We start from the raw sequence: 26,426 nt of genomic DNA, 5'->3' as shown, positions 1-26,426 counted from the left end.
AATAAAAAAAGGATTTTTAATACAGAAATGTCGGCCTTCTGAAAAGTATGTTCATGTGTCTGCACTCAGTACTTGGTTGGGCCTCCTTTTGCATGAATTACTGCATCAATGCAGGCGTGGCATGGAGACGATCAGCCTGTGGCGCTGCTGAGGGGTTATGGAAGCCCAGGTTGCTTCGATAGCGGCCTTCAGCTCGTCTGCATAGTTGGGTCTCTCGTCTTCCTGTTGACATTACCCCAGAGATTCTCTATAGGGTTCACGTCAGGTGAGTTTGCAGGCCAATCGAAGCACATTGATTCCATGGTCATTAAACCAGGCATTAGTACTTTTGGCAGTGTGGGCATGAAGTGCTCTAAAACATCCTGGTAGACGGCTGCGTTCACTTTGGACTTGAGATAACACAGTGGACCAACACCAGCCGATGACATGGCTCCCCAAATCATTACTGACTGTGGAAACTTCACACTGGACTTCAAGCATCTTGGATTCTGTGGCTCTCCACTCTCCGCTCTGTCCTTGTGAAGCTCCCCCAAATTTCTTCTCTTCTTGACGATCCTCTCAAGGCTGCGGTTATCCCTGATGCTTGTGCACTTTTTCCGATCACACTTTTTCCTTCCATTCAACTTTCTATGGATATGTTTGGATACCGCACTCTGGGAACAGCAATAGTCTACAATATTGAACTTTCTCACAATATTCTAATTTTCTGAGATACTGATTTGTGTTTTCATTAGCTGTAAGCCGTAATCATCAAGATTAAAACAAATAAAGGCTTGAAATATTTCACTTTGTGTAATGAATCCATATAATGAGTTTCACCTTTTGAATTAGTGAAATAAACTGACTTTTCCACGATCTAATTTATTGAGCTGTACCTGTATTGTATTATTGTATTGTATTATATGTATTTTGACTTCATGCTTGGTCCAGAAATAAGACAATACTCAGGGTGGGCTCACAATAATTCAATAACATTTATCACTAATTACATTGTGACAAATCTCAATCTTGATGTTCACAACTGTAGAAAAGGGGTTAGCACTGTTATGAACCACTTTCTGTACAAGTACTTTTACAGATTACGATTCCTGCTGTCGTTTACAAAACATGGATTAAAAAAAACTAATGATTAAGTCGCTTTAGTTATTACATGTTGATGAGTTACACTGCATTTATGACTTGCAGTGCCGGTCCTTTACTATACCAACAAGTGTTTCATATGAAAGAGCAGCGTTGCACATGTAAGGTTGGTGCCGTGTAGTTTCACTGGTACATTTATTAAAATGGGCCCACGTGCTCAAAACAAAACAGTTAACTGTCAACGCATCAAACTGCTTCTTAAACTGGAGGATCAGTTGGTGGTTCAGGTGAATTACTTTGGCATCAGCGGTCCAGTTTTGGTTTCTTGGCCAGTGGTTCAACTTCTGGGGCTGGAACACTCACACCAGCGATCTAAAAGAAAGACCATTAACTTGAAAGGCTGGTAGTTTGGAATAAATAGAACAAATACTCCTATTTGGACATCCAGAAAACATGTCAACATTCCTCAAGCAAAGCTAAATGCTGATGGTGGACAAGACAAATCTGTTGGGCTTAAATTAAAGATGTAAATGTAGCCTTACCACAGGTTCGATCAGAGACATGCGGATCTTCTGGTGCTGAATGTTCGAGGCGTCCAGGCTGATGGTGACCTTCACCCTGTCAAATATGCTGAAGGTGTGCTGCTCTACTTTCAGAGTGGGGCCCTAAACACACATACACAAGAGATATTTTAAGTATAGCATCCTCTGATGGTTTTAGCTGATCAGTGGTGAATTAACAAAAACAACTTGTGTTTTTACATCTTCATCAAACACAAGGTGTGGGGCCGCCTTGTCTTTGGTGTCGAAGAAGACCGTTCCCTCCAGGCCAAACTTTGGGATGAGTACGATGATTGCGTTCTTCCTCACAAACAGAACAAATCCCTCTTCGTTCAGTATGCCTCGGCTCTTGAAGAACAACTGGAAAGAGATCAGTCGTATTAAAAGCGTGAATAAGCAGTGGGGTCCGTTTGATTCTCTTTTATACTCAAACCAAAAATATCCTCAGTGGGTGTTTTAGATGAAATCAAACCAGTGTGTGGTGTTCACCTGTGTGTGGAAGGCCACAGATGCCCTCTGTGCATACTGAGACATTTTGTGTCTGTAGTTGAGGTTGTTGGAGAGGGCGGACTGCTTTTGTTTATCCATCAAATCTGGGTAGGTCTTGTCTGCGCCTATGGCCACTGCCAGCAGGCGATGCACTATAATATCTGCGTACCTTGGCAGGAGATCAGACGACGACAGTGGAGGGAGAGGGAAAGAATATGGAGGACATAAGGTTGTGAGAAAGAACTGCGCTTAGTTGTTTCTCAATTGTGCTCGTCTTTGTTCGGGTTAGACCCAACACATTTAGTCAAGAAGTGAAGAACGTCTGTTTTCATACCTCCTAATCGGCGACGTGAAGTGTGTATAAATGGGCGAGGCAAGGCCGTAGTGGTGGAAATCGGTGTCCATGCCGGAGCAAAAATAGACAGCCTGCATCATGCAGCGAGTGGCCAAGATGCGCAGAAGCGTGTTGAAGTACGGGAAGCCTTCCACTCTGGCCATGTCAAGGGAGTCAGCCAGAGCCTTGGCCGAATCGGTGTGGATCTCCACATCCTGGGAAGGAAAAGGAAAATGTTTACATCTTAAAATCATGAGCATGGTTTATTTTATATAAGTAATGTGGAGGCCATGATAGAACGGTACTGCCCAGCTGTGTAGCAACTTGTCTGTGTGCAGCATCTTTTGGGACATTTGCCAGAAGAGATATTGTTCAAAGCATACAATAAAAGTTCCCCCATAGATGTAGGCTGATAAGGAGACTATGTTGCCATTCTCATTCACCTTGGTTTAAATGAGACATCCTCTATTCATAACAAGGCAAATTGATTAAATCAGCTGGAGAAAAAACCAGAGCAACTTCTGTGCACGACGATCCATCTCCACTCACTTTGGACTTTGCAGCCTTGAGCAGGATGTCGTAGTTAGATAGAGGCGGTGCCGGATGTTTCCTGAGCATGGCACAGTCTGGAAATTCATCGTAGATCTTCTGGGCAACTGAAATGTTGGCCAGCAACATGAACTCCTCGACCATGGAGTTTGTCTCCCTGATAACCAAGAGATGGGTTTATTTGCATAATGTCCAGAACAGCATGACGCATTCCAAGTAATACAAAGAAATGAGATTGAGATTGAGAAGAGGGTTACCTACATGAGTTCTTTGGTCTGGAGGTCAATGGGGTCGTGGGTTTCGCTGTCCATGTGGAATCGGACCTCTAAGGATGACAGTGTCAGCGCCCTGAAAGATATCAAACGCAACATAAAACACAATTCATGTTAAATCCAGCTTATGAGCAACTAAACTGCATTCTTGATTCTTTCCTCAGATCTCATTATTGCTTGTACAGACGCTTTTTGAGCTGTATTCTAAAGTTGTCAGTCAACTGGAATACATGTTTCCTGATGTTGAAGACAATTGATGCATATATAGACCAATGAAAACTCACACCAATAGAATTTTCTAACCATAGCATTAGGATGCACCATTCTACATTTTGTAAATCTATTTGTAAATCTATCTACTGCCTCTACTACTCCACACTCCCAGTGCTTACCCTTTCTCTATCCTGTATCTCTTGAGGATTTTGGCTAGTTTGTTGAGAGCTCTCAGGCTGTTGGTGGTATCATCCTTCATGGTGGTGTCATCAATCCTCATTTGGGCCTCAGCATACGTCAAAGAGGCCTGTAAAACAAGAAGGATCCACAAAAGTGCTTAAAAATCAGTTCTGTCTTTCAAATAGATCATTTAAGCAGGTGGTAGTAATATTACTTTCAATGCATTTGATTCACACATTACGTCATTGTACATTTGTACTATACCTTGGAGTTAATGACACTTTTTGTGAACCGGGTCTTAAGAATTTCAGCCTTGTGGTTCATCTCCCAGATACACGAGAAAGCCAGCCTGGTAAAAAAAAAACAAAAGAAGGACAAATTGAATAAGAGACTAATTTAACTTCTTTTAAAAATCAGTAATTTATTATTAATTTATTCACTGAAATATATTGTGTAATGAAGGAGCATTGATGATATTGATTATTGTGAGAGTGCATGTTTGTGTACATCTGTTGTCCTCACCTTTCCACATTGGAGCGTAGAGAACAAAGATTGGAGCTGAGCAGTTCAGGAACCATATCGATCCTCTGATGGACACAAATGTTTTCATTATTTTAGTTTTTTGGAGTCAAAATAAGTGTTTTTGTTTTTTTTATGAATCAAATTCTAAAATCTCCTCTCAGCCCCTGAAACACTCATCCACGCCTTCCTCACCTCACGACTCCAAAATCCAACAATATAAACTCAAAAATCAGATCTCTGAATTCAGTTCAGTGTGTGTTTGTCTTACTTTGCCACACAAGTACACAGTCGTGCCCCGGTTCGCAGCTTCTTTGTCTAAAGCGTTGCCAGGTCTGAGGAAGTGAGTGACATCAGCAATGTGGACGCCCACCTACAGAAAAGAAATAAAATACTTTAGGCTCATATGAAACGCAACCAGAGATATTTTTCAACTTTATAATGTACGTGTCCAGTCTGCGTACCTCAACGTTTCCATTGTCCAGCTCTCTACAGTGCAGAGCATCATCTATGTCTGTGCATCCAGGAGGATCCACACTGCACACCGTCAGACTCCTCAGGTCCTCTCTCCTCGCCATTTCCTGTTCCACAATCGTCAACATTAACACACACACACAGACATATACAGTACATACTGTATGTGCTGAGTGAAGCATCTCAAGAAAAGCTGTCATTACCTCTGGTGTGATGGCCCACGGCATTTCGGGAAGGAAACTGAGCACAGCCTGAGAGAAGGCCTGGTGGGGGACGTCATGCTCCAGCAGCAGCACCTCCTGCTCCGTGTCTTTCTCACCTGCACTTCCCAGACTGCGCACAAAGTGACCCTAACGAAGAGAAAAAAACACTGGTTTCTCTCCACGGACACACCTGGCGTATTTGTGCATATTATTAACGTGTCATGCTAGAGAAGTGTGGCTTCATATGTAGAATGTAATCTTTAATAGAGAAGGAGCATATCTGAGCTCCAACTCACATTTGGATATCTGGAGTGTTTGGGCCAGCCATCGATGGCCACCATGATCCTCTGGCCTGCCAGTGTGGATGCCTGACGTGTTTCAATGCGAATGCGCGGGATGCGGCGGTCTGCCGGGGTGAAAAGATGGCGGGTTGACTGTGCGGAAAAAGAGAGAGCGAATCAATGCTGAGGGTAAAAGGCAAGGAAGTGCACGACAGTTTGAAGTCTAAGACAAACATGTGGTATTACAGAGCCGGCTACACTTACCTCTTTAATGTGGGAGGCATTGAGCATGCCGCAGAATGGCCTCCAGTTCCTTTTGATGATTCCCACTACTTTTCCTGTGGGCTTCCTTGCTGCTTCAGCTGCCGATATCCTCAACTGCTCACACACAGGAACAAGGAGGTCATTGAAATACTGTGGCTACAAAGGCCACATTGGGGTTGTCATTCAACTGCGTGTCTCTTTTTGTAAAGCCCAGCACCCAGATACTGTCCACCCACACCAGTGTACACCCTGCAGAATTTAATTTAGCCTATAAGAAACTGTGAGCCGAGACAAAGCCAGTTCAATAACTCTTCCTTTTAGTCAAACCCATATTCACCGCTTTCTCCTCCTCATCCTCCTCCTCCTCATTATCGTCCTTTGCTGCGCCTTCATCCTGCAGCACGACTGAGGAAGGCGCCACCCACTGATCGCGCGGCAACAGCTGCACCGCAACCACATCCTGGTACACTGCTCTGTTGAGGTTCTGAAGACCCTGGAGGAGAATCTGCCAGAAAGCCGAAAGGGACGGCGATTTTTTAAATTTGCATGGACTTTCCTATTTGACAGTCAATTAAACTTGTAGTAATTCCTTTAATTGGAAACTCAACAAAAGTAATTGTCACCCAAACCCACACACACACCTCTGTGCTTTCTTCCCCATCTCCCTGGATAAAGACTGTGGCTTCCAGATAGTTGTCCCTGCTGGCCCTAAAGGTGCCCTGGAGGAAAGAGCCACTCTTAATTCCTGCTTGGATCTTGGACAGAGGGAGGTGCTCTGGGAATAACAGCTTACTGCTCGTGATCTCATTCTGAGAGAGGAAAGAAAAAGAGATCGATGGAAGGAGAAACACAACGCACAAAGAAAAGGCATGGGCGCAAACCGGAGATACAGATACAAATTCCACAGTGTGGAAATATCGTTGAGTTCTATATGGAAATGGTACAAAATTGTGTTTTGTAAAAAAAAAAAAAAGTGTTTACCTTGTCATCATTGGACAAAGCCAGACGATCCACAAGCTCAGGGTTCCCTATCAGACTCTTGATGTACTCTTCACCTAGAAGGTAAGTGAATAAACGCTTGAGACTAAGTGGTAAATACAGATGATGCCGTTCAAAAGCATGCAAGCATCCAACAGGAAATACTGAGGAGGCCTATCGCGGCTTCTACTTGCTGAACGAATTAAAGAAAATGGATGGTGGTTAAATCAGAGTGACTGTTAACCCTCTGTGTCGGCAAGTCATGGTAGAAAGTATGTTTCGAAGTAAGTATCCCTTTTATTTTTCCTACATTATAAACTATGCGAGTGGTTTGATTCAGCAGAATGACCAGATAACTCATCTCATCTGCAGATATCTTCTCATCGTAAAGCTAACAAACAAGGTTATCCACAATGTCGATGCTTTTGTTCTAAAATAAATAAATATGAAAATGAGGTGATTTTTTGTCCTTAAATCTTCCTAAAAAAAACCCCACAATATAACACTCTCTCATAAACTGAAAGTTAACATGTAGCAAAAAAGATTTGTTAAAATCGAAAGTGGTGAGGTCAGAAAGTGATTGATTTCTGGAGGAATGACCCATTTCACAAATTGCTACTGTGTCCCATGATATTTCGCTTACATCTGTACACCAGCAGGCCGCTCTCCTCTGCCTTCTGCTTGTTCCCTTGATCATTGGTGAGGAGAACCACCTTTAGTCCGTCTGCGTCGGACTCTGACGTCTTCAGGTGCTGGCAGTACCACTTTGCCGCCACACGAATTGCACGGTCGTTTCGGTCATTGGCGCTCTCCCCCGGTTCACGTTCAATGAATGTCTCTCTGGAAGAATACAAATGATAAGGATGAAGGTGTTAGGCTGATGAGCAAGAAAAAAAAATCTGTCAAGCTTTTGATAAGCAAATGTACATCATGAACGAGGTCTAATAAGGAGATCTTTGTGTGAAGGAGATATAAAAAGGTAACGGTGTTCAACTGTCCCATGTACTTTGTCACTGATTACTTTTACATTTGACTATCGTGTAATTAAGATGTTGTGAAGCAGTAAAAAGGTTCAGGGGTGTCTTTGTACCTGTGGTGTTCGTTGGTAAAGGTGTAGAAGTGTTTCTCTTTCTCATGTATGATGTCCTTCAGACGTTTATAGACTGGTGCACTGCGGTGGCGTACCTCCTGCAGCACAGTCTGAAGGATTATCACATTACGAATCACAGGATCTTCCAACACGTCAATCTGCAGGACACAGAAATTGTAAGCATACGGTTAAAGAAAGTCCACGCGGTTGAGAATCAGGTGCAAAGTTTGTATGGGTGTGAATAAAAACACACTTTAACATGTTTCTTCACTGGAAGGGGACCTTAGAGGGCACTTTATCATGGTTTATCTACCTGAGTCTACATTTATGTTAGACCTGAACTGCAATTGTTCAACAACACTAATATTATAGTCATGTGAATACACACACAACATTTTTTATATAGCCTATCAGTGTGAAAATAAAAATATGAACAGTACAATAACCAGAAGATGATTCTGTATTATCACAACACATGAGAGGCACAAACTGGGGCTACAAATCTGTCTGGATACATCATATCAGACTGATGATCAAAATACCCTTTTTGTTTCAGTAAGCTACACAAATAAAATAGATATCCAGGTGAAATGGGAGACATTTGTTACCTGATGCAGCACCACATTCGTGTCAGGGATCACATAATGTGGATAAGTGCACAGGTTGCTCTCAATGCACGCGTCTCTCTGCAGCTCCGCGGACTCCTGTTTGCATTCAGCGCAAACTTCGCTTCCGCACCAAATATCATCTCTCAGATAATGCTCACGCACTATCTTCATCACCCCACCCGCCCGGGTCTTCTTTACAAAGATTTTAGATTTCAACATGATGACGAAAAAGTCCTCAAAAAGGTTCAAACCCAATGTTTTTGTCCTACCATTTGATTACAAGCAAGGAGTTAGCTGCCCATGTGTAAACTAACTCAGTGGGCCAACAAAACCTTCCCAGAGTTTGATAAACACGTTAAGTCAGATTTCAGGTTGTTATTAACCTTGAATGTTAATCTCTATTTAGAAACCATATCACAAATTAATACACAAGTTATACATTAAAATATAACGCTCTTTTACGCTTTTTTTGTAAAATAATTTAAAACTCAGGGGTTATTTTTAGTTGTCCATCTAACGCTTGTTCAATGAAAACAAAGCTGAAGAAGGCAGAGAGGCCGGGTTAATAAAAAGCACTTAATTCTATAGCGACCCCTATGTTTCGGAGGAGGTACTGCATGCTCTGTGCATTATAACGAATGACAGACGAGTGGCCGTTAGTTGTACTGCATGTTCATTCCTGCAGAGGGCGCTGTAGTCAACACTACTCACGCCATCTTAGTCGAGCCGTTGGCGGTTAGCAGGCGGCTCGGAGCGGGACCCTTAAAAACAAAAACAACCCACCGTGTGCTGTTGTCAGCTGCGGTGTATCAATTTAACGCTGCATTGAATGTATATCTTATTTTCTTGAGTATTTGTACATCGGTATTCTGTTTAAAACGATATATGCTAGCTAGACTGGTGCTCGGTCGGGATTTGTTTGCGGTTCTCGTCGCTGCAAACTAACGTTAAAGTATCATATCGCGATGTTCGTTAACTCTTGATTAACACCTTTTTTCTAATCGCACGTAATCTCCGCTACAGTAAATCCGATAGTAGTTTTAAAAAAAGGAGACCAAAACAATACAAAATGCCTCCCAAGAAGCAACAGCTGAGGCCGAAAGCAGCCAACGTCTCCAGCTCCCTGGACCTGGAGTCGGAGGACATCAGCCTGGAGACAACCGTGCCCACCACCGAGGATATCTCCTCTTCGGACGAGCAGCGGGACGGCTCCCAGAAGGTGACCCGCCAGCTGATCGAGAGGAAGGAGCTGCTGCACAACGTCCAGCTGCTGAAGATCGAGCTTTCTCAGAAAAACCTGATCATAGACAACATGAAGGTCGACCATATGTCCAAGGTAGGATGGAGGAAAGCTGGACAGTGTTTATGTGGGTCTAATTTAAACCCTCTCATATAGTTTAAATGTCAAAGTACAATTTTGAGGTACTTGTACTTTACTTGAGTCTTTTGCTTTCATGCTGTAGGTAATTGTGGTTATATTGATTACTATTTTCAGAGCTTTTACAAACCAAACAATCAATCGATTAATGGAAAAAAACATCAGATTAAACAAAAAAATTAATAATAATATTGAGCTCCAACTACAACAATAATTTTACATTAATGCATGTGCGATAATAATATAACGATATAATATGTAATATATTCACATTTTTCTGCAAGTTTTCTTGATTATACTTGCATACTTTTACTTAAGTAAAATATTCAATTCAGGACTTTTACTTATAACAGTGTGGTATTAATACTTTTACTTAAGTAAAGGATCTGAATACTTCCTGTATTGCTGCTTGTATATCACATTATTCTCACATTATGAGAGGTCCAAGTTAGAGCTACAGTATTCCCACCTGACAAAGACAGAGGGATGCAGTGACTGCCATTTCCATCATTATCTTTGTTGTAATAATAATCCCATGAATGTGTTTTTGTATGTCAGACTGAGGAGCTGGAGGAGAGGCTGAATGATGCTCTACATCAGAAACAGGTTTTGGCCCTGAGACTGGACAGCCATTTAAAACTTACTCAGGAGGAGAACAGGTGAGGAAAAGTGGAGGTGGTGATGGACAGTGGAATGTACTGTAGGAAAACTACCATGCCTTGTTTTTCATAAAGGCCTTATATACAGATATACGGTTATCTGGTCTTTGTATTGTTTTGAAATATATATATATTTAAAGAAGAAAAGGCATCATCTGCGATTCTTGAAAAGAATGAAAGTGCAGAAAACAGTTTGTATTCAATTTCAGAAATTCATCATTCGTGACTGTTTCTCATTTGACATTTATTTTTTCATCTTGTCGAGCCACAATTAACACATATCTTACTGAATACCATGAACACCAAGTAAAAGCCAATTAAGATCACTCGTATGCTGATGAAGGCCGAGCCTGAAATGTCTTTGTGTATGTAATTTTAAAGAACAATGTATGAAGAAAATGTGAGGGGTTTCCCTGCTTTCATGCCAATTATGATGATGTAAAAAATATTAAAACTTCTCCGCCTGTTTTTATCCATTCCATCGTTTTAACTGCTAAGCACAAACTTTACTAACAAAAATGGCCTTCACCAGGAAGCAGCAGGCTCTCCGTAAGCAAGAGATGGAGGCCATCCTGCTCCGGCAGCAGCAGCTGGAGGAGACCAACCGGCAGCTGTGTGAGAAGGCTGGAGAGCTGCGCAGGTCGCTCAGGGATCTGGACATTTCCCAGGACAGATACCAGGAGCTCCGCAACCTCCCTGAGGACAAACTCTCCATACAGGAATACGTAGCTGTAAGTATGGGGGGGCTCTCCGAATCTCTACACAAGAGAGACATATATGATACAGTACGTGAGGACGATGACACGGTGACCTTTGTGCTGTGTGTTTTAGATGCGTTTCTACGAGGTGGTGACTCCTCTGCGGGCTCAGCTGGCTGAGCTAAGTGTGAAGAGAGGCAGTTTGACTGAAGACCTGGATACACACAGAACCCAAATGAAGGCTTTGATGGAGGTATGCCACACAAGCTCGTATTACACCTCTGGTTGTTGCATTCTCTATTTCATCTCTGTTGAAATCATAGACTGTGCACAGTGTAAAGCTCAAATGAAAATAACTGTTTGTGTAGCACGTTAACAAGGAACTGCTTTTGTAACCGTTTCATGCGTTTGTGAGCATACACATGATAAGGCCAGCTTTGTTTTGTTTTCTTTCTTTAAACAAACTCCTCCAGGCTTTGAGTCACATATTTAGAAAACATAGACATGAAGAATGCAGAAAAGGTGAAGAGTTTCAGTTACCTCACACCTTAATGGGAAAGTGCAGAAGGAATGTAAACCACCTAAAGCCCATTCTTTAAATGTTACAGCGTCCTCCAAATTGTTGTTTGCAAAAAAAGCTGTCAGTCTAGTCAGAAGTCGCCCTGTAGGCATAAATGGCACATCAATAAGATAAATTGTCCAAAAATATAACATGACAATGGCAATCATGAGTCTAAATCAGCATTGTTTGAATGCCTCACATTATTTTGATGCTGTTGCTGAACAGGTGCGTACCTTTGCTGTCACAGTTTCTTTTACATCTGACAGGTAAATTACCCATCATCTCTGGGAAATTAATGTGTGGTGTGTGTGTGTGTGTGTGTGTGTGTGTGTGTGTGTGTGTGTGTGTGTGTGTGTGTCTGTGTCTGTGTCTGTGTCTGTGTGTGTGTGTGTGTGTGTCTGTCCGTCCGTCTGTGTGTGTGTGTGTGTGTGTCCGTGTCCACAGAGCTACGAGGAAGAGCGGCGGATACGCACTGAGCTGGAGTTGAGGAGCCAGAGACTGACCTTAGAACTGGCTGATACCAAACAGCTGATCCAAGAAGGAGACTATCGCAGAGACAATTACCCGGCCCTCAAACGGTGTGTGTGTGTGTGTGTGTGTGTGTGTGTGTGTGTGTGTGTGTGTGTGTGTGTGTGTGTGTGTGTGTGTGTGTGTGTGTGTGTGTGTGTGTGTGTGTGTGTGTGTGTGTGTGTGTGTGTGTGTGTGTGTGCTCCTCTGTCAGTTTGTGCTGTAGTTCTTTTTTTTTTTTTTTTGTGATCAAATTTTTATTGCAAAATACAGAGTACATATGTAAGTACACAGTATTACTTGACATTGGTTAGGTACATGGAAATGTTTTGTTTAGATACATCTTTTTTTTTTAATCATGAAAACAAAACTCCAGAACAATTTTAGTGTAGTCGAGTTTCCCCCTATATTCAAATTCTGGATATGCAAGTTGCAACTTAAAAATGTACGTTAACTGTGGTTTATAGTGAACGGGACAACTTTGAGGCAGAACTGAAGGAGTTTAAGAGAAGATTTGAGACACTAGACTTGACTCACACTGCAGTGACCAGAGAAAGGAACACACTCAGCAAAGAGGTGACACACACACATACACACACACACACACACACACACACACACACACACACACACACGCACGATACTCATCTAAGTCTTTTTGGGTGTACTGGGTTCAGTTATAGTTTATAGTCATTTTTCTCTTTTTGTCCTGCAGGTGGCGACATTGCAGCAGTCAGTGACTCTCCTACAGAAGGACAAGGAGTACCTACACAGGCAGAACATGGAGCTTAGTGTTCGCTGTGCACATGAAGAAGACCGGCTGGAGAGGCTGCAGGTCCATACAGTTGATCAGCTGGGAGGCTCATCTAATTCAACAGGCATTCAATAATAGGAAGGAGTCTTCTAACGTGCTCTCGCTTCTTGATTTTGTGGTCTAGGTACAATTAGAAGACACTAAGAAGGCGAGGGAGGACGCCTACGAAAAATACGTAGCATCCAGGTTCTGCTGTTTTACACCAACATCCAATATTCCTTTTAAATGTGGGAGACCTAAGCTGTGGCAAAACACTGGCAGCAACAATATGATACATTTTTTGTTTAACTTTTCATCTTTCAACCACAGAGACCGCTATAAGTCAGAGTACGAGACCAAGTTGAGAGACGAGTTGGAGAACATCAGGCTGAAAACAAGTCAGGAGATAGACAACCTGCAGAGAACCTCCAGGGAGATGTATGAGAGGGAGAACAGGTATCAGTCTTTTTTACATAACGCCTACGTTGTGATGTAAAACAGTATGTATGTATGTTGGTAAAAAACTACACAAATATTTGGAATAAGAATGAGGCCCATTTTCAGACAAGACCTCATTCTCATTCTCCCCCCCCCCCCCCCACCATTATTTATAAATTGGAGCAATGTGTTAGGGAAGGCATGAATTGTGCACACAGCAGAATTAAAAGTTGCATAAGTCAGCAACTGGAATAATGAATTCATATGCAAATATTTAAAAACAGGAAGAGCTATCAGCACAGATACTTCTCAGTAGCATCGGAATATAAGGAAATGCCAACTCAACTTCAAACCAATAAAGGCTTAAAAAAAAAAAAAGATGTACAACATTAACAGCTATTTCCTTTTTGCTGCATACTGCGTGCGTGCATTTGACCAGGAACTTGCGTGAGGCCAGAGACAATGCAGGGCTGGAGAAGGACAGAGCCGTGACTGCTGAGAGAGACACTCAGTCCAGATATGACCAAGCTGCTGGAACAGTGAGTTTTACCATCACACACGTAAAGATTGAACACAGGTGTCCACACAGTTTATATCACACCGTCTTCATGTACAGTGAACATTGACAGGCCGATACCTTTATTCTTCCTGCTTTTTCTTTTATGACTACAACACAAACAGTAAGGTTTGAATCGGTGCACCTGATTTACAAACAAAAACATATTTTCTCGCTGACTTCTAGTGTTTGTTTTTATCATAAAGGAGATTCTATTCTCGTCCTTTTATCTAGGGACGAAAAACAGACTCCTCCAAACCTGGACTAAATAGTTTATGCATAGTAAGATGCCACTAGAAGGAAGTGAGGATTTTAGGTGAACTAACTTTCTCAAAATTCTCCATTTCTCAAATCTTCAGCAGCTACCTGGAGACAAGTTTCACTCGCAGTAACATTTTAGCAAACTCCGCCATGTTCTACAGCTTCGGTGTCCTTTTTTAGAAGTTAAACAGCACGACTGCTGCGCATAAATGTAGGTCACTCCTGGATGCACCCTAAATATCCCAGGGAAGGTTACTTCACCTGAGGGCAACTGTAAAACTGTCAAAAACAACCTGCCGTATCTGGTACAGTTCTTCGCTGTGAACCGTGCATGAATTTGAAAAATGACGTGGTTAACCACATCATTCCTCATCTTTGTAGTGTTCGCTTGTTGTGTGTGTGTGTGGGAGTGGACCACGCCTAAGTAATGTGATTTATAAGGCAGGCATCAATGTTGTGCTTATTAGTGACTTAGTTCTACATGTTTTTTTATTTAAATACCATACGCTTATATTCAGCTTGAATTGCTCTGTATTTCCCTGAAAGCTGTGAGCGTGTTGTTGCTCTGATGCTGACGTGTGAGTCAGCGGCAGTCTGTCATTAGCGCATGTTGTGGGAGCGGCAGGACGTTGGTGGTTGTGGTTCATCGTCTCTTACTAAAGATCACATGGATGCTTTGCTCTCACTGTGGGGTCAGAAGGTCACACATGGAAGTTCACTCAAGGTCACTTTAGCAGCAACTGGTGTCACTGTCCTGGCTACCTGCCTCTCGGGAGTGAAATACTTCACACAGGTTGAATGCATAGTGAGAGAACGGTTACCGTGTAGTGCTGAAGACTATTTAGATGCTGAGGAATTCTCCTTAAACTCTGTGGCTAAGGATTTCAAATAGCTTCTTTAAAGGTTTTTTCTTGTTGACAAAGCTGTTGCATGGACGAAGCCTTTTTGTTTTTCTCATAATGAATTTTAATTTAATGCTGCTTTTTTTTTTAAAGTCATTTGTCATCTCCAAACAGCCTATTAGGGATTTATATCCAAGTTGCTAGTCACTATCTCTGCCCCAGGCAACAATGCCCATCTCAGCATAGCCTCTAAAGGTGCCTCTGGATCATGGCCTTGTAGGAAGTTTCATATCTTGCATGGAAATTGCAACAGATATATTGTGAGGCCAGCAGTGTACACTCACACTCACACTCACACACACACACACACACACACACACACACACACACACACACACACACACACACACACACACACACACACACACACACACATAGTCAGCCTCCTTAACAACGTATTTCTGCTGCATACATACATACATGTCTCGTTAAACAAATGATGTGTATTTGCATCTGATTTGTCTGATAGTCAAACAAGCCTTTTGGAAGTACTGAAAAAAGTTTCCAGAAAAGGTCTTAGTTTACACTCATGTTTCAATACTAATAATAAAATATCAATTTTTCACTACATATCAATTCTGAAACGGTTTCTATACTCATTTTTCCGCACTATACGTCGCACTTTCTCGCTCCCTCTTCTCACACACACCACTGCAGTGTTTATTCTGCTGCTCTCTGCTACTAGTCGTCGTTGTCGTGTTATAGCCTTGTTGTATTTATCTTTTTTTTTTATATAATATAAAATTCTATACCTTAAATACCATTTGTCCCCGTGGTAGAGAAAATGATATAGAATATAGATATTTTTCAAGGTGCTGTATCAAAGTACTTATGAGCATTTTTTTATTTAAAACTTTGTTTTACAATATTGTATCTGCAACAGACAGGCAGAGACACACACAGCAGCAGCAGCAGCAGCAGTGCTCCTGTCCTGGGTTACTACTACATACCAGTCATTTCTCTAGATCCAAACTACCAGCTGTTGGTCTTTCCATACACACACACACACACTCTTCACTCTCCCTTGCACTCTCTCTCTCTCTCTCTCTCTCTCTCTCTCTCTCTCTCTCTCTCTCTCTCTCTCTCTCTCTCTCTCTCTCTCTCTCTCTCTCTCTCTCTCTCTCTCTCTCTCTCTCTCTCTCTCTCTCTGCTGCGATCACATTCCCTCTCTGCGTCGCATCGCAAGCCAGCAACGACAGATGCTAGCCTCAAGCCCTTAACCCCTAACCCCACGCATGCCACTATTTTTGGTGCAAAGAATGAGGCGGACAAGCTTGAAATGGCGTCAGATAATTGTAGCATAGAGGACCAACTTGAATCTCAACGCTGTATTTCAGAATGCTGGCTAACAGGCCAGTTAGGGTGTCCAACCTCTCCAAACAGACACAAGTATTGAGTATCGCTGTCCATTTTCTTTAACTCTCTAGCACAAAATTGACTTGGGGAACCCCCACGTCAGGTGCTCTTACTTACTGTAAATATTGTCATTCAAAAGTACAGAGAAAGACTGTGTTCCACTAAACTCCAAAGGTAAAGTAAGTTAAAAAAAAAATTTAAAGAACATTTTTCTTCTTTGCAACCAAATGCCAGCGGCCATTAATAAAAGAAGACATGAAATGTCGACCATGTGTACATGTCTGTCACTGTGAGCACACATCTCAGGCCCGCGCTCTCTGGATGATGAAATCCTATCAGGTCAGCTGTAATAGAGAGTTATTAATATTATCCAACCAACCTCCATGGTTTCATAGAGTCTGCGTGTTGGTGCTTTAACGCTGCCTGAGGAAGAGCACTGGCCTCAAAAGCTCTTTTTGTTTGACTTTTTTATGGCTGCGGCAATGAATCAATTAATTGTTTAGTCAATAAAATAAATCAAGAGAACAATAAAAAAACTGCCTTCATAATTCAATGTCTTTGAATATCTTTTTTTTTTTTTATCCAACCGAAAACGCTCATATTGAGGAAGGTTGTATAAATGTTAAATAATGTTTGACGGCCTGATAAATTACTTAAAATATCATTTTTTGATCAATGATTGCAGCTTTGTTCACTTGTGCACATTTAATTTTCTTTATTTCCAATTTAAGGTGCTTCTGTCTCTGTGTTGTGCACAGCGCACATTTATGTAACAAGACTTTGCCTGCAGAATTGTGTCATCTGAAAACAGAAACTGCAGAAGACGTTCTGTCTCTTTCTTTTCTATTTAGCAAACACTAAAGTAGAAACACGTTTCTCTAGCGCCACAAAAGGATCGCGAAAGATCAAACGAGACGAAAACATTGCTCGGAGCGTCATTGAGAAATAATCTTCTGCAACCAAATGATTTAAGACCTGCTTTGCTTTCCTGCTTGGCGACTTGTAGTGATCTTGTAGTTGCCAAGCTGTTAGGTACCACAGAACCCTTTGAACATAAAAGATAAACTCTCATTGCGCAACGCACCCGACATACTAATTTGCATGCCAATTTTCAAACTGACATGTTATGATGCACACATGTGACCGTATCTATGTGAAGGAATACATTGCAGCATTTGTTGTGAGTTTACCTTCTGTGAAATGCATTAAAACACCCACTCGCATTCATATTTTAGTGAGGTGTGTGTGCATCTATCTGTGCAGGTTTCGTCAGCTCCAGCTGGGTACCGACAGCCGGGTCGCAGAAGTGTCCAACCAGGCCAAGCTGCACTCCTTCGAAGCTGAGCGCGCTCAGATGGTCAAGGAAGAGATGGCTAAGGCCCTGGCCCAGTGCCAGGTGGAGTGTGAGAAACAGCAGAAGAAACTGGAGGTACTTTAAACATAAAGAGAGAAGCGGTTTCACTTGTTTCCTTTACAGCGGTGCACCCCGTCTCTAGTTGATCATAGCGCACTTTCACTTCTGCGTCATGATTTGATTTCAGCCAAGTAACGTTACTCGTTGGTTTGAAGTTTTAAATGGATATTAAATAATAATAATAATAATAATAATAATAATAATAATAATAATAATAAACAAACACTATGTTGTGTCATCTGATTTAAAATCAACAACAAAAATATTATTTATAGATTCTTCAAATTACATTCTTTCATGTTTCTTACACTATAGATGTGTGCATATGCCTTTAACTGGTTCAGAATTCAAATCTTTTATTTTCAACTGTAAGCAATAAACAATATGACTGTGCTCAGATTTATAGATTGTCAACTTGAGTATTTCTTAAATGAAAGTCTCAAGGTTGCACATCAATCTTTATTAACATTGTGAAAGATGGGAAATACGGTAGTAAAGTTGCTCACTCGCCGCAAACGTCACATGAATGAATACAACTGATGCATAATCATCGTTCTGTCCGTCCATTATGCTTCAAGATTAATGTTCCGCTCTCAGGAATATCCAGGCTTTGTATGTCGGTCCAGTGGCTCCATTCTTATCTCTGTCCACTGTAGCGCACCCATTTATACAAGAAGTTAATTGAGTGCAGATTGTTCTTGATGTCTGGATGCACTTAGCTGAGGTCCACCTCTTCACCTGTATTTAACCCTGAACAGCTCGCCAGAGGGACATGCAGGGTGAAACGATGCATTGCACATGTTCATGGCGGAAGGAAGGGAAGCACGAAGATGTTTTCTGTTAGTTTTTTTTTTAACTGTGAATGAAGAGCTATTTTAGGTTTTGACTTTGACTGTTGTTTAGCTTTGATTTCATTCCAATTCAGTGAAGTTTAAAGCTTTTCTTTAGACTCTTTGTGAATGTGTTTGTCTATGCTTGTATGTGGGGGGGGGGGGGGAAAGGAGGAATGGGTGTATGTATCTATACTTTTGATATTTACCTTGACAGAGACTGTGAAAGTAACTGTCACAAAGAAACAAATAACAAAAAATACATTTTAATCTTACAAATTGCCATTAAAATTTAGATTTTTATTTCATTTTATTAGCTGATAAATAGTGCTTCAATGTTTCTTCAACAAAGTTTCTCTTTAAAAAACAATGTGACACAATTTGAAGCTTACAACATGGTTTAAAATATAATTATTTTTTAAATACAGTGAAAATATGAATCCATTATCCATAATTGTATTACACTGACAAAACATAAGATTTACATATTAACATTATTCCTCAGGAACATCATTTTGTTTACTTAAAAAAACAAAACATTCCTTTCAACTGGCCCCCACAGAAAGCACTGCTAACCCCCCCCCTTTTCTCCCTCTCCTCTCCTCCTGCCCCTCAGCTCTTGACCCAGGAGTTTTACCGGCTGCAGACGTCATCAGAGAAAAGGTTGGCGGAGCTGCACGCTCAGAACGCCGAGCAGGCATCTCGGCTGGAGACGTACGAAAATCTGGAGCAAGAGTTGGACCAAGTCACCATGCAGGCTGCTGAAAGTAAGAACCGGACTCATTATGTCGCAAACATTAGTGCGAGGCAGGAAGGATAAACGTGCGAGAGAAAAACAAGCTTCCTGCTTCCTTCACATTCCTTCGTCTGGCATCAGAAAAGGTTTGTGGTAATACTAACGGATAGCATCGCACTGGATTAAGATGCAGGGAACAATAATGGAGCAGTGAGTTGATATTGTGCAGCTGTAATGGATGGCCTTGTGAGAATAGAAAGAAGTTGTGAAACGCAACAGGCTTTTCTCCGCCGCATTGTTTTAATAACGGAGATGTGCAGACAGTATTTGTGTTTCTGTCTGTCGCCAGTTGAGAATGAAGAGGAGGCAGAGAGAGTTCTGTTCTCGTACGGCTACGGAGCCAATGTTCCCACAACGGCCAAGAGAAGACTGAAACAGAGGTACGCCACATGATGCACTTCACGGTTTAAAGGATAGGACTCATTGTGAGAGGTGGCACCAAGAAAACACTGGAATTTGACTGTGTGTGTGTGTGCAGTTTCAAAAAACGATGATTAATTATGGACTGCAGATAATTCTTTTGGATTAATCGTTTGGTCTTTAAAATGTCAGAGAATAGTTACAAAATGTCTCTAAAAAATTAGACACTTGCATCGTACTCCACACTTAATCTTTGATTTGAAGCATGTGTGTGCAGCCAAACATAAATCCCAACTGTTGTGGTTATATAAACTGTAGGGTACACATCATGGAAGTACACACCAGTGTAAACTTGTTGGTGTTGTCATGTTTTGGAATTTCCAAAATTGTGTGTGTGTGTGTGTGTGTGTGTGTGTCGTGAAGCGTTCACCTGGCCCGCAGGGTGCTGCAGCTCGAGAGGCTCAACACGTCACTGAGGAGGGAGCTGGAGAGACACAAGTCACAGGCGGGACAGATATCTGAAGAAGTAAACACACACACACACACACACACACACACACACACACACACACACACACAGAGCATGTATGTGTGAGCCTGCCTCGGGACTATCATTAATGGGATAAAGTTTAATTAAATGTAAAGAAGAAGTTTAAAAACTCAAAGCACTGCAAGTCGGTACCTGCAACACAAACTTGTTTTCCCACTATCACAAATCTCCTACTGCAACTCCGATTATGGTTATTCCACAGCCTCTATCAAAACCATATGATTTATTTCGGCTGGTTTTTACCTCTCTCTGATGGCATAACATAGTCATTATCGCAGAGCCAAGATCGGTGGCTCCTCTCTCATCGCCCACCATTTACCTCCTCACGCCGTCGCACGACACGCTGCAGTGAGAGTCGATGGTGAGAGCGCGTCTAATCGCTCTCTCAAACACACACTCTGCAAAACAAAAAAAGGAATTTTGCAGCTTGTGAGGTCGGTCACCACATGTATCATCACACCCACTTCAGGATTCTTTAATGAGGGTGTCCTCTGCTCACCCTCCCCCCCCCCCCCCCAGAAACGTTCGTCCAAGTTATACAATGGATTCTCTGAATGTACTTTTTAAAGCCATGGCAGGAAGATGACAGGTTGTTTGAGGGCAGACACCTCACACCTCACACCTCATATGAGAAGAGCGAGAAGTTTGTCTTGCTTAGTACCTGTCACACTTGTTGACACGGTGGGAAACAGTGCCAGAAACCGTGACGGCCAGGCTCCCCCATCAACTCACCTGGCCAATCATCATTTGTTGTGTTTGGCACGGTTGGCCATGCATGCGTGTGCAACGCTGAGACTTTAATTGTGGGTGTGTGTATTTTGTCTGTATGTGACTGATGCTAAAAAATAAATAAAATCATCCAATAAGGTTTGGAATTGAAAGACGGCTCTGGCAAAGCGTCTGCTTGCTTTATTCTCACTCGTTATTATTATAACGTCAAAGAGAGGAGAGATTGTGCAAGTTAGAGTAGAGAGGCTGGGCAGGTTGAATAAGCTGGCCATTCAACTTTCGGGTGTTATTGACTGACACTTGTCGGGAATGCCTCATATTCATTGAGCGTGAAAGGAAAGGGTGAAAAATTATACTTTGGATTCACTAGAAAGGGTGTTAACAACTTAACCACCCACACAGACGCTCTGACTAAGTAACTATTGTCCTTACCCTCCCACCCAGTTCAACACACTACTGGCTGGCTGTAAAAGCGGTTTAATGAGTAACAACACCCTAACTTTATCTATTGTTTTGCAGATTTTAAGCATGATACTGACTGAGTAATATTGTACACACACGCACGCACACACACACACACACACACACACACACAGACTCATATGCGGGAACATCAAAAAAACTATAAAAGGGATTTAATGGCAGGAATTTAAAGTGAGAAGGTTGTGAAGATTAAGAACTTTCATTTCATTTCATTGCATTTCCACTTTTATGTGTTTGCACTACTGCTTTTAATAAAAAGGATACAACTCGGATACACCTTTTTATAAAAACTCACATTTATGGCCACCCCTGATGACATCAGAGATAAGAAAGATCTTGGCCGTGGTCGTTGCTTCAAAAGTCATTTACAAATATCAGACAGAATTTCTCTATTGTATAAATATTAACCACATGTAAGTCTGTTTTTAAAGTGGAAATATTCCATAACTAAGTCATGTTCAGTGTAATAAACATCATGATGATAGTCATGTGTGATGCAACAAGACCGAAACGTCTGAGTTTGTGGAGTCGTACAGCTTGTGAAAAAATGTAAACCTCAGGTGTATTATTAAGTAAGGGGGGGAGAGTAACCTTAGGTGACCCTGACATTGTGTAAGTGAAGTTTTTTTAAATATATATATATATATATATATAAAATTGCTGAAGTATGCACATTTGTGTGTTGTTCCCCAGTTGTTGGCAGCCAACCAGCTGTTACAGCAGACGCAGCAGCCTTACAGCTACCTGATTGAGGCGGTGAGACAAAGGGATACGCAGATCAACACGCTGAAGGAGCGTCTCTCCTCGCTTCAGGATGATGTCAGGTACAAGGACAGAACAGGTTGTTCATAAACAGGAACACAGCTCTCGTTACTGAAGAACAAAATCAACACACATGTCCTTTTTCTTTTCTTTTTTTAATTGATGGCAATTACGCATGTTCTGTCATGCTTTCCAAACTCCTTATTTGTCAATTTAATTAGTTACATTTTGTAACTTGTAATTTACTCCTCGTGGCAGCAGGCCATACCTCCCCACCTTTTGGGCGTCTCTGCTTTATTCCCATCATCCTTTTTTATCCTCAACTGTCTCTCTCACTCCGAGCTCATTCGGTCTTGTTGCAAGGATGCGTTTGTGCGTTAGTTTGCCAAATGAGTGAGTGTTTCACATCAGCAAACGTATAGCTTCCTGGCACTGAACTGAGTCTCTCCCGTCCCCCTCTGTATTTTAAGCTGAGAAATATGCAAACTGACAGACTGCAGGTTTTCTCTTGCTGCTCACTACCACTGAGCGCTCACCTGGGGCAAGCAGCAGAGCGAAGAAATCCTTTAAAATCCCGATAAGCTTCTCAAACCTCCCCATCTGACAGAGATATTGAAGTCTTCCCGTGGCTCTGCAGTGCTATCTGGTAAACAGCAGAGACACATATTCTCACTTTATGTACTACAGTCTCTCTCTGTCTTATTTTGTTTGGTGATATTTCGAAATTGACAACAACCACCGTGTCTCGGCAGAAGCAGATCTCAGGCTATAAAAGTGCTGAAGCTACGAAGCTGCCGTTTCAAGATTTGCTTTTAAAGCACACCATCACAAGCCCCTGCTTGTATGTCTCACAGCCCCGGGAAGGAACACTTGGACTGCGCTGTAGAGAGGCTTTCTCCTAAAATAGAAGCCTAACATGTACTTGCAAATAAAATTTCTATTTTTTTTGTGTATTATTTTATGGCTTTGCTATTGATGGTTTTATACTATCTACAAACAACAATAAATAAAACTGCAACGATGTAGTAGAAAACATGTTTTATTAGCACAGACAAATCAGAATCTTGTGCACGAGATTCTCCACATATTTGATAAAGGGAAACCACAAGTGATCCATTGAAAGTGAGTTTCTGTTTTAAGACACATAATTCTTTGATCCACGGTGTAAAAGAAGTAGGGGCGATAGCCTTCCACCTAAAGACGATTAGTTATTGAGCTAGCAAATGCTATAGTTTTCAACTGGTATGAATTAAGACTATGGTCTGTATCCGGTCTTATAGAATCTCACAATCAATCAGTGATTCACAGGACTAACTTGTTCATAACTCGCAGTAAGTAAGTACAGTAATTATTTTCTATTAACGCAAGATCTGCTCTCCTTCTGCCTGTTCTGGGTGTAACCCCAGTTCTCTGAGGAAAGAACGGACCGCATTGCAACAGGTGAAAAACAACATGGCCGCCGATCTGGAGAGGCTTCTCAACCATCGAGAGGTACACATGATGAAGATGTTCGCTGTTGCTTATGTTAGCTGATGTGTTCCTCTACGATGATATGTATTTGTGGCAAACACAGTCAATGTCTCCCATTCTGTTCCAGTATATTGGGCTGTTTCACAAGAGTGAGAAGCAGGAAATTCCTGCTAAACCTCTTTGAAAATAAAGACTTATTAGTAAATGACATGGCCTGACAGGGTCAGAGGAGTGCAGTTGATGCTTTAACTGCTAACCTGGATCCTAATCTGTGCCAATTTCCTAGAGCCCAAAGTAATGTCTTGAGATGTCTTCTTTTTAATTGAAGACAAATACAAGCGATGACCTCTCATGTTTGTGAACACGGAACCGTTAGATGTTTGGTATTTTTGCTCGACAATGACGAAGGATTATTCGATAGTCAAAATAGTTGCTGATTAATTTTCCATTGATCGACTAATCTGTAATTCATCTAACCGTTGCAGTTCTAAATTGAACAGGCTTTTGATACCCAGGCAAGTTATTGCACTGTGTTGCAACGCTTCCTTCAAGATTGCGTGTGCACGTAGGACTGTGTCCCCCCCCCCCCCCCCCAAGCCAGCCGTTGGCTGTTTGAAGTATGTGCCCTGTCACAAACAGCTGTTCTTCAGCTTGGCTGCTTGGGATGCCACCAGTTTGCGTGTGTGTTTCTGTGTATGTGTGTGTGCCGGTGCGTGTGTTTGACATGCCAGGGCTCATGTCCTCAGGGGTGATAAATAGAACCGTGAAATGGCCCAGAGTCCTCCCCTCTGCCCTGCTGCCACCCCCCGCAGACCCTTGAGGGTGTTGAGCTTATTGCAAGTCGTCTCATAGTTGGAGTTCAGCAGACAAACATGTCATCAGAAAGCAGCGATAAAGATTCCTGAAAACATACATTTTAAAGCAAATTATTCACAAAATGTTGAAAAAAGTATCTCAAAAGATATAATATTGTTTAGCATGAAAGTCTTTCAATCATACAAAGCATTTGTAATACATTTTGTATGTTTAGTTCACCGCTGTTTGAACACTCCCAGTTATGTTTCATAAAGATTCCTGTTTATTGTTCTGCCCTCGTTTTCACATCCATATTTTCATGAACCGTGTGATTCTCCAGGAGTTAGCGGTGATGAAGCAGGTCATGATCAGCATGCAGTCCAGACAGGGAGACGCTCTAAACGTGTTGGAAACGGATAAAGCTGCTATCAAGACCACCGGTGCAGGAAAACACCAGTCCAAACGTATCAACAGAACTGCAGAAGAAGAGTCGCCAAACAAACCCAGACCCACTGTGTTTGTAAGTATCTGACTTGGCAACACCCTCGTATGAGTCACACCACCTTAACCTGCCTGGACAGAAGTTCAGACAAAGGAGCACTCGAGGTTCACGGGGAGAACGATGAATTGCATTTTTGTCATTTAGTTTCATTTGAGCTTTTCACTAAAGTCAGCTGAGCAAATATATACTGAAGTCTACATCCTTGAATCATGAGAAAGTCAAATAGGTGCTTTTCTTCTTTCCTCTCTGTTTTTTTTCTTTTGCAGACAAATAAAGAAGCTCCTGATTGGTACCAAAAGGTGACGCAGAAACCCAAATGACGATCATTCATTTCTGTTACTACCGGTGCTATTAATTGTATCAAGGCTTTTCAAATGTCAACAACTTTTCAAATACAAAAGCAGAAACTTACTGGTGTCCGAGTGTTTTGTTGTTCTCGTCCTTGGTTACATATTGTTCAGAGAGGATAAATTCCCTGCGTACTGGTCCAAAACCAGAGGTAATACCTTCCACAGGGTACACATTCCTAGCTAACTGACTGCCCAAAAATTCCTTTATCTTGGCCGTGGTCTATTTTTATTAGGTCTGTCTATCATTATTTCCTCATCTTTTCCAGGTTTGCAGATACTGGTGGCTACAGACAAACAGCATTGCAGGAACCGTAGCCTCCTTTGGCTTTAAATATAGACATAGACATACCTTTATCATTTCAGACCATGTTCTTATCGGTGTCATATTAAACTCCACCGGAGGATTGCTTAAAGGCTGATTTGTCAGCACTTTGTTTTCCTGTTATATGAAATCACAAGAATGTGAATTATATAACCATTTGTTTAAAAAAACAAAACAAAGCGTGTATTTTTTATGACTCAAACTGAAAAGTGTGTCCTGTTAAAAAACATTTTTTTTTATCTCACTATCACAAATTAAAGGCGCACTCCACCAATTTTGCGCATAAAGTTCAGTTTACTTGTCACCAGAAGTGCTACTCAACCTGTGAACATTGTCGAATAATGTCTTCTGTGGACCAGCTTTAAAAAGAAATGATCTCTGCTCGGATTTCATAGCCTGCATTAAAAAAACTGGAGGTGTGTGGTTTGAATGAGGCTTTGGGGGGGGGGGTCTAATAAGAGTCACTTGCTGAGTTCTTACTACCTTCTCCGATTTTACAATTTGTTTTATTGTGTCTCTTTTGCGACTTTACAAAAGTGACGCAAATAATAAGACTTTGATATGTCCTATAAAATATCTCTATAAATATTTAGATTTTTAACAAGCTTAAACACTAGAGGGGGAAAAACACAACAGCAAAAAAAAATAGTGAAGTAACCTTCACTGCCTTTATGAATGCAGTCTGTCTGGCTGGTCCTGTGTACACTTTGCGACATTGTTGTTAATGTATTTAGATGGAGCGTAGGGCGGTGGCCAGTGAATGAATGATCAAAGCTAAAGGTTTGGTGGGCGGTGCATGTGCAGTATTTACACTGGGGCTGCTCCGCCCTACAGCAGGAGATAGAAAAACTGTCTGTGG

At 41.6% G+C, this 26,426-nt stretch overlaps 2 protein-coding genes across 2 annotated transcripts; one reads left to right on the top strand and one right to left on the bottom strand.

Moving 5' to 3' along the window:
- Positions 1-1,380: 1,380 nt before the first annotated feature.
- Positions 1,381-8,658, bottom strand: dis3 (DIS3 exosome endoribonuclease and 3'-5' exoribonuclease). Its single transcript, XM_029450214.1, has 21 exons — positions 8,095-8,658; positions 7,487-7,644; positions 7,040-7,236; positions 6,400-6,473; positions 6,060-6,227; positions 5,756-5,923; positions 5,419-5,532; positions 5,170-5,307; positions 4,874-5,020; positions 4,661-4,777; positions 4,468-4,569; positions 4,200-4,264; positions 3,942-4,026; positions 3,677-3,804; positions 3,274-3,360; positions 3,013-3,169; positions 2,464-2,678; positions 2,130-2,298; positions 1,842-2,000; positions 1,623-1,745; positions 1,381-1,452 (listed from the first exon to the last, which is right to left on the bottom strand). Exons 1-21 carry the CDS (start codon positions 8,311-8,313, stop codon positions 1,384-1,386), a joined length of 2,859 nt encoding a protein of 952 aa, XP_029306074.1. The 5' UTR covers positions 8,314-8,658; the 3' UTR covers positions 1,381-1,383.
- A 115-nt stretch (positions 8,659-8,773) lies between these two features.
- On the top strand, positions 8,774-25,306 carry pibf1 (progesterone immunomodulatory binding factor 1). Its single transcript, XM_029450215.1, is given in 19 exon segments — positions 8,774-9,430; positions 10,031-10,131; positions 10,664-10,862; positions 10,963-11,082; positions 11,836-11,969; positions 12,366-12,474; positions 12,614-12,733; positions 12,837-12,898; positions 13,022-13,147; positions 13,569-13,656; positions 13,658-13,668; positions 17,468-17,633; positions 19,065-19,215; positions 19,534-19,624; positions 20,028-20,130; positions 22,060-22,190; positions 23,535-23,619; positions 24,734-24,913; positions 25,162-25,306. Coding segments are annotated over 19 exon segments (2,298 nt in total). The 5' UTR covers positions 8,774-9,163; the 3' UTR covers positions 25,216-25,306.
- The last annotated feature ends 1,120 nt before the right edge of the window (positions 25,307-26,426 follow it).

Source organism: Cottoperca gobio, chromosome 15, assembly GCF_900634415.1.
Source record: "Cottoperca gobio chromosome 15, fCotGob3.1, whole genome shotgun sequence".
NCBI lineage: Eukaryota > Metazoa > Chordata > Actinopteri > Perciformes > Bovichtidae > Cottoperca > Cottoperca gobio.
This window is presented reverse-complemented; position numbering and strand designations above follow the sequence as displayed.